The 9,212-nt window shown below is 44.3% G+C and overlaps 1 protein-coding gene across 1 annotated transcript; it reads left to right on the forward strand.

Moving 5' to 3' along the window:
- Nucleotides 1–2,399: 2,399 nt before the first annotated feature.
- On the forward strand, nucleotides 2,400–6,145 carry LRIT2 (leucine rich repeat, Ig-like and transmembrane domains 2). The gene is made up of 4 exons (XM_010984197.3): nucleotides 2,400–2,509; nucleotides 2,800–3,581; nucleotides 5,238–5,267; nucleotides 5,391–6,145. Exons 1-4 carry the CDS (start codon nucleotides 2,400–2,402, stop codon nucleotides 6,143–6,145), a joined length of 1,677 nt encoding a protein of 558 aa, XP_010982499.1.
- Nucleotides 6,146–9,212: the final 3,067 nt, after the last annotated feature.

Here is a 9,212-nt window from a genome sequence, read left to right on the forward strand (position 1 = left end):
TAACTCCTCTCCTGTGACTTTGTCTCTACTAATAACTCTAAGAGCCAAGTATTTTTTTTTTTTTGGTGCGGGGAGGTAATTAGGTTTATTTATTATTTTTAAAGGAGATACTGGGGGTCGGACCCGGGACCTCACACATGCTAAGTGTGTGCTCAACCACTTAAGCTATACCTCCCCCTTCTAAGAGCCAAGTTTCCAAAAGCATCCCACCAGAAGGGAGATGGGGGTGCAGTATTCTCGGATGCCTTCCTTTTGTTGTTAAATCTCTTGAGTTTAGGGTCACCACTTAAGCACTAGTTATTTAAGGTAAACGACACGACCCAAGCTTTTAATCGTCCTAGTCTCCTGTTTTAACCGAGAACGCGGCTACTCCTTATGCCCAAATGCCAAACAAGGAAACCAGAGGACGAGGGAGTGGAGAGAGGAGAGGGAGCAGTGTGGAAGTCACCTGGTGACTCCAGAGATGACATGCCAGTGGGTGTTCTTCTCAAGCTTCTAGAAAAACCACTGGACAGATGGGTTGAGCTGGATTCATTTGAGAAGGTTAGATGGGATAACAGAGAAGAAATTGTGGGGGATGAGGAGCTCTTTAGGCTTTTATATTTTGAGATGAGAAAAGAATTCACTAGACGTTTGTGACACCCATGGATTGAATCACATTTTCTCACAAAGCAAGCCTGACAAAATCTTGGCCAACATGATATTGGACTCTGGAGTGAGAATCAGAGTTGTCCCTCATCAGGCCAAACTGGCCAGGGCCTTGTGCCCTCACCATCCTCATTCTCTGTACGGGGCTGCCTTGGGGAAGGCATGACCTAGTGCAAGCACTCCTTAGAGCTGAGCATCAACTCATTCCTCAAAGGGCATCCAAGGCAGCACATTTCCATGTCTGTCATGGCTTTGTATCCATAGCACTCTCCATGTTTTGGTTTTTACCTGGAAAGGAACTCCAGAGTTCTAGCCAGATCGTAGAGTTCAACTGTCTGGGAACTCCAGCAAATACATCTGACTTGGATGGAAGGCTTGGTGTGTAATCAGCTTAGCTGCTGACCCATTTCCTGCCTCACTGGTTAGCTACTAAGCGGATTTTCTTCCCTGAGGCCTTTTATAGGGTATAATGTATATCATGAATCATAGGGGAACCCATGGATTTTCAACAGGCATCAGAACATACCCTGAGGGGAGTGTGTAGCTCAGTGGTAGAGTGTGTGCTTAGTTAGCATGTGTGAGGTCCTGGGTTCAACCTCCAGTACCTCTATTAAAAATAAACAAACAGATAAACATAACTACCTCCATCTCCAAAAAAAAAAAAAAAAAAGTACCCCAAGTAATGGAAAGTAGACCTTGTTACTCTTTGAGTCTGTTGGTGTGGGAGGTATATTAAGTTTTACTGGGCACCCACTGTATGTTACATACTTAATTTTGTACAATCTTAATATATCCCAGAAGCACCGTAAAGTAGTTACTAATTTCCTTACTTTGCACAAGAGAATCTGACTTTCCAAAGATCTCAGGGCTAGAAAACATAAGCCAGAGAGAGGACCCCATGGGACAGGATCTATAACAGTCTTGCCCATCATGGCCATTCTTGCATCTAGAAAGGATGTGGCTTAGAGCAGATGACCAATATATATTTGTTGAATGAATGAAGGGTGGCCGGGCAACTATCCAAAAATCACATATTATCTCACTTTAAAATGTAGGCTTTCATTTTTAACATGTGAAATACACAGCATTCAGGGAAAGTTGTGAGAAGCACACAAAACACATATTTTGATTTAATCAGGAAACAATCCTGTGATTTAACCTCTGCACCGTGATGCTTCTCTGATTCTGGTCATCCAAGCAGCAGATGCAGCTGTCTTAACAGTGGAAAAATGAATCCACCACACGAGGGGTTGGGGAAATCACCACTGATGGGAGCGGTTGCAGAATTACTTTGTTAACCATTTTCTGCATTCACCTTTAGAGAATGGTTGAAAAGTTTAGATTTCAGGAGCCAGTAGTGACTGGTGAAGTATTAGGCAGATTCTGGCCAAATCACCCGAACCATGGTGATCAGAATAGCATTACCTGCTTGTGTCTCAGATCTTTATGTACGAGGTTGAGGGGAGGCAGTACCAGGACTGAATTGGACATCTGGCTTACAGTTTGCTTTCCGGACTCAAGAACTAGAAAAAAAGGGTGAATATTCTGACCTCAGTTGAGAGACATATCTCCCTGTCCTGGATGCTTACTGAGCTTGCGGTCTGTGCCATAACAGACCTCAGAGCATCCAAGGGCTTTACTGCTTCAGTGCTGGCCTACATCATGATGGATTACCAATAATAGGATTTGCCACTCTGAAGCGTGGACTGTACTAGCTCAAAAACTTGTAAGGTAGTTTCTTACAGAAGAACATGGCTTCAGTTTCTCACTGTTTCCTGCTAGTTCTGGTCTTTCTGGATTCACTTGCCGCTCAGCCATCCTGTCTGCCAGGATGTACCTGCTCAGAGGAGAGTTTTGGCAGGTGTGCTGTGCTCGCAAGATCCCAGAAGGTTGTAGGGGATGGGCTTTATTTGGGGATGATGTGGAGTGGAGAAGGCCAAGGTTTGGCAGGAAATTTCTGTGAGACCCATTCTAGTTGATGCTGAACTTGAGTAAACTGTGCACTTTTACCAAAATGTTTCTAACTGTTCTATTTCAAGTGAATAGTATTTTTTTTTCCTTCTAATTCATGTCTCTAATGCCAGGATAAGCCTGACCCCACTTCCCAGCTTCCTGATGTTTGTCTCAAGCTGTTCTTGTTTTTTTGTACAGGACTCTGCAGTGCATGTCGTTCTCTTTGGGAAAAATTCCAAGGAACCTTCCTGAAGAGTTCAAGCAAGTGAGAATTGAAAATTCACCCTTATTTGAACTGCCTCGAGGGTCCTTCATCAACATGAGCACCTTGGAGTACCTTTGGCTCAATTTTAACAATGTCACTGTGATCCACGTGGGAGCCCTGGAGCACCTGTCAGAACTGAAAGAACTGAGACTGGAAGGGAACAAACTCCGTTCAGTACCATGGACAGCGTTCCACGCCACCCCACTCCTAAGGGTCTTAGATCTCAAACACAACTGGATTGATGTCCTCCCTGAACTAGCTCTTCAGTTCTTGGGCAACCTGACCTACCTTGACCTATCCTCCAATAGGGTTACAGTTGTATCCAAGAGTGTCTTCCTGAACTGGCCAGCCTACCAGAAACACCGGCAGCCTGGCTGTGGGGCTGAGATTCTCTCCAGCATGGTGCTGGCGCTGCATGACAACCCCTGGCTATGTGACTGTCGCCTAAGGGGACTTGTCCAGTTTGTAAAGTCCATCAGCCTTCCACTCATCCTGGTGAATCCCTACCTGATGTGCCGAGGTCCTCTCTCCAAGGCAGGGCAGATTTTTCAGGAAACAGAGCTCAGTACTTGCCTGAAGCCTCAGATGTCAACTCCCAGTGCCAATGTCAGCATCCAGGTGGGACAGAATGTGACCCTGCAATGCTTGGCACAAGCTAACCCCTTACCAGCTATTGCATGGACTTATCCCCTGAGCATGTGGAGAAAATTTGATGGTAAGCTACATGCGCCCTCTCAAAATATCTGGGGGGTGGGGGTGGGGGGGTGGGTGGGAAGGTCTGTAGTAACCTTAGCCTCAATATAGAAGTTCTAAATTGGGTCAATCATGTAGGAAGAGTGCAGGTAAGATTGGGATACAACTGAATTCTATTTACCACAACAGGAAAAATTCCAAGATAGTGTTCCACTATTGGAATTATATTGAATGGCTGCATACAGATCTCTATATGACATATAGATGTAAATATGTGTGTGTATATGTGTGTGTGTGTGTGTGTATATATATATATATATGCATATATATGTGAAAATTGACTTAACATATTGTATAAATATTATAGAATTGTATATGAACAAGTCTATTTTTTGAAAGCTTTTTATATGCATAACACTGTACTGTATATTTTTAAATCATAGACTTTCTGACAAGAATTGACTCTAGAAACTATCTGTTATCTCTTAAACTTGTCTGAACAGACTCACCTGGGGTGCTTGTTTGAAATAAGATTTCCAGGCTTCTTCCTGAAGATTTGATTTAGTTAGTCCAGAGGAGGGCTTGAAAGAATGTATTTTAACAAGTGCTTCTTCCCTCTCCCATCCCTTACCCCCTAGCTAACTCTTATCACCAGGCAAGATTGGGAAGTCCCAGATATTGATTGAATTTTATGCTTCCCACAACTGTGTTGATCAGGCCTTACTGGGTTAAAGTTGTAAAACTGGGACCCCAGGAGAGGGAAGGACCTCTGTGGGCCCCACAGCTGGGATTCAAACCTGTCTCTTGTTTCCTGGATCTCTGTGCTCTGCTTTCATACTGCAGCTGGAATCCCCTTTAATGCCACTCTGCAGGGTTGGGGCACATCATAAAACCAGAATGGCCTCTCTAGAAATATCTGGAAGCTATTTGGAAGACAGTTAGCAATATCTAAGTAAAACTTGAGAAATACAATCAGTCCCCCAGATACTGGTTATACATGGTCACAAATCTCTGGATGATTAAAAAATACCTTATTAGCTGAAATTTTGACTTTTTTCCCCGATCATTTTGATTACACCTCATTGGCTTGAGGTTAAATACCAGTGAAGGAGAAATACAGGGTTTGTTGTGACTTCTTTGAGAATGGGGAGATGCATTCAGATGTTGTCTTCTGGGGTGCTCTATAGCCAGTCTCTTTGGCACATGTTAAATCCATTCTCTCAGTAATGTTAACAGCTAACACTTACTGAGCACTTATTATCAAACTTATTCATTGAGTACTATTATCATCTCATTTTATTAATGAGGAAATTGAGACCAGGAGAATCTAAACTAATCATCCAAGACCATATACTTAGCAAAGGGATAGAATCCAGGCATTTGGCTTCAGGCTCTGGGCCACCCCACCTGTGGGAGGTAAAAGGGCACTTCTTGAAACTCACAGTATTGTGAACTCACGCTATTGTAAGAGATCTCTTGGAGACAGTGTGTCAGCTCAGCAAGGCTAAGGTACTTTGGTGGGAGCAGCTAGTGAAGTTAAAAGAGTGTGTTCTTCATAGACAGGAAAACAAGGTTCCAGATCAATCACTGCCTTGGAAGAATTCCCATTTTGGGCAAGTTGCTTAATTGCTCTAATCCTCAACTTCCCGTATGTAAAAATCAGGTTTGTACCTTACAGGGTTGCTGAGAGGCAAACAGTTGGTACCAAGTACATGCTTAATGAAGGGTCACCATCACCTTTTAACAAAAAACTGGCATTGCTGGACACTCTCCAGCAGTCTGTCTAAGAGAGAAATGTCTACCCAAGCTGTTTTGCTCTCTCTCCACCCAGTGTTGACTTCGTCCACTGCAGAAGATGCTGCTGTGTCAGAGCTGGTCATACCTGCTGCCCACCTGGTAGACAGGGGCAATTACACCTGTGTGGCCTCCAACTCCATCGGCAGGAGCACCCTTGTCATTGCCCTCCACGTCCAGCCCGCCCAGGCACCTCATTCTCTTTTCTCCCCCTCGGAGGGCAATGCCTATGTTGACCTGCGTGTGGTCAAGCAGACAGTACGTGGGATCCTGCTGGAGTGGTTTGCAGCAGCCGACACCCCTGAGAAGTGGTTCACCCTCTACATTGCATCAGATGAAGCCCTTAGGAAGGAGGTGGTCCATGTCGGCCCAGGAATCAACACCTACGCTGTGGATGACCTCCTCCCTGGCACAAAATACGAGGCATGTCTTAGTCTGGGGGGCCAGCCCCCACGCCAAGGCCGGTGTGTGGTGTTTGTGACTGGCAGAGACCATGGTGGGCTGGAGGGGCGGGAGCGCCTCCTGCACACCACGGTGGTCCTGTGCGCTGTGCTGCTCGCAGTGCCCGTGGGCGCCTACGTCTGGGCAGCTCAGGCCCCCTGCAGCTGCAGGGAGTGGGGCCTGTGCTGCTGTCCTCATCACACGAAAGCCCCCAGGTGCCCCCGTGCCGTCCCGCAGCACAGGGATGGCTCCTATAGAGACCACACAGCTGTCAGTGAGGACGGCCTAGGGTATAGAGATGCTGAGGGGGTGGGGGACAAGGAGAAAGATGGAGAGGGCGATAGTGGCTGAACAGCCTTGGGCCAGGGAGGGGAATCGATTCTCTGTGACAGCTCAACTTGGCCTGACCCATGTAATCAACAATATTGTGCACCTAGTTGGTTTCAGGCACTGAGCTTGACACAGTGATCACGGAGACACAATTTAAAAAAAAGTTTTTAAGTTCATTCAGGTGAGTCTTTTTTTTAATTTAACGATTGTTATTTCAACAAATGAAAAAATAAATTATTAGCAAATTAGGAGGAGGTACACTGGGTAAAAGAATATCTTTTGATCAGGTGATTTTTTTAAAAAATGGAAGTACTGCAGATTGAACCCAGTACCTCATGCATGCTAAGCACACACTGTACCACTGATCTGTATCCTCCCCACCCCACCATTTTTTTTTTTCTAACTGGAGTGTTTACAGCAAACACAAAGCTTCACGGCTTACCTGTGAATATGTTACTTTTATCCCTAACAGCTAAAGAAGTTTCAAAAAGACACAACCACAATGCCATTGTCACATTGAAGCACATATATTTTAAAATTATATGTACACAGATATAGTTATATATGCATATGTGTATAAACAACACACACATATATATATAATGTAGCAGAGAATTTGTTTCTGAGAAATGTCCCAGGATAAATTTTGAAGAAACATGGTCAGAGCATAGGGCTCTGTGTACCTCCCTCCACAGGATCAAAGGCGGTGCCTGGGTCTTGGAGGGTGCAGCCTTCATGAAGTGACTGCGGCTACCGTGGAGGCAGGAGAGGATGTTCTGGACTCCACTTCTGGCAAAGTAAGCTTGGTGGCGGGCATGGACAGAGGGACAGGAGCTGGGAAGGGGTTGTGGAAGAGAAGTGTAGCGTAGCAGGCAGGCTCGGGAACACATCATAGCGGGGGCAGCATTCAGCTGCGTCTGTGAACACGTAAATTTAAGAAGAGGGAACACAATCTAGAGAGGATCTCTGGCAATCTGGTATTTAAGACCTTTAGACTAAATCCCAGAGTAAAGACACACATTACTCAGATAGATTAGGTAATATGACAGTAGGAGTATGAGTGTAGACTCTGGAGTGCAGTTTCCTGGGCTTAAACTTTGGCTTTGCTTCTTACTGGCTTTGTGACTCTATTTCCCTCTGCCTTAATTTCCTCATGTGTAAAATGGGGACAATAATAGCACCCACCTCGTAGGGCTGTCCTGATGATTACACACGTTTTTGCATGTAAAGCTCTCAGAACAATACTTGGCACATAGCAGGCCCTCAATCAATGTTATCACCATTTAAGGCATCTGTGTCCCTTTGTGTGTTTTTTAAACATGTAACTTAGCATACAGACTGGTCATTTGGAGCATCAGATCTTACTACGATTACATATGTGTATACATGTAATGACATTATATCTTTGCTAACATCCTTCACATTCTGTTTAATTAATGCTTACTTAATATTCTGCATAAAGAATGTTTACAAGGTGCTACAGTTTTAGATTAGTTTTAGATTCAGTCAGGCTCTTGGGAATCTTATCTGTTTAGGGCTTAGACCATGTCATTTTAAGGCAAGTGCCTTTGATTCAGGAGACATTATTAAGCAGGGTTACTTGCTTTAAGAATGAAGCCATTGCTTTATAAAATTCTGGGGTTTGAAGTGAAAAAAAAAAATGAATGAAGAGCCACAAATGGCAAAACACCCTTCTTTCTTAGGGGTGAGTTGTATTCCATTATATGTCTATATGCTGCATCTTCTTTATCCCTTCATCTACTGATGTTCCCTTAGGAAGCCTCCGTATCTTGGCAATTATAATGTTGCTGTTAATAGCCAGGTGTATGTATCATTTTGAATTAATTCTTATTTTGTGGTTGGCTTTATTCCTTTGATAACTATGTAAGTTTAAAAAGCTAAAGCTCTAAATGTTCTTAGAAACAATGAGCAGTACACATATGTTAATTTGAAAAATATGTGCAGTGTATTTTGCATATGTATTTACATGTAATATATTGTATATGTGCAGTCAAACTGTAACAATTCTACCTAATAAAACTGAAGAATGAAAAAAAAAATCCTAACTTTGCAGGAGAGGGTGTTAGAGCAGATGTTATAAAATACGTCATAAAGGCTTTAGAACTAGAAGCTATTCTTATCGATACTTCCATCTAGGAATACGTATTATGATGAAAGCATACGTATTTGGTGATACCTTCATTTTTCTAATAAAGATTTCATACCATAAAAAGAGAAGAATGAAGCAATTGCTAGTCCTGGGCCTCTGCTATTAGCAACTTGAGAGAAATACATTGTTCTTTTTCTCTTTTCTTCTTCCCTGTTAGAGCCTGTAACCCAACACCTAGAGGAGAGCCTGGCACAGATGATACACCCAGATACTGTGTTATTAAAAGAATGACTGAGTAAATTATCAATAAATGAAGGGCTGGACCTCACTCAGACAAATAGGTATATTTGTATAATTTTATAACATGCCCAGCATCACCAGCCCGTTGCTACAAAATAAGGCCACTTATGCTATTGATCAAATTACAGTTGTTTAAACCATCACCACCTCATTCAGGAAACTAAGTCCTTCTGAGCACTGCCGGCCCCTACCCAGCTATTTCTGTGAATCTCCTAAGGGGTCCTCCCTACGTCCACAGGCTAGTCCTCAGCAGCTTTGGTCTTCATGTGGCATCCTCCCCATTCTCCCTGCCCATCCTCGCGTGGCCAGGACCCTTGAAGGCTGTCAGCTGTCAGGGAAGCGTTACTGCCTGCGAACAGATGCCACATTCACGCAACGTGAGCTGACCCTGGATTTTCTCAAAGCCTCCAGTCCTCAGAGTAACGGAATTCCTGAAGCCCTCAGAGGAGCAGGAGACCCTGGCTCCTCCCCAGACTTGGCCAGCTGGAGTCTGGGGAACAGCTGCTCAGTACAGACTCCCACAGGTTCTTCCAGGGGCAGCCGCATCAGTTCCTAACTCCCTGGGAGCGTCGATGCTTGAATGTGGGCTGCAGGGCAGCACGGCTCACAGTCGCTCTGGCCTCTGCCCTGCCCTCCCCCACCTCCCTCCTGGTCCACCCTCCTCTCTTCGTCTAATAA

The sequence above is a fragment of the Camelus dromedarius genome, chromosome 8 (assembly GCF_036321535.1).
Source record: "Camelus dromedarius isolate mCamDro1 chromosome 8, mCamDro1.pat, whole genome shotgun sequence".
Lineage (NCBI taxonomy): Eukaryota > Metazoa > Chordata > Mammalia > Artiodactyla > Camelidae > Camelus > Camelus dromedarius.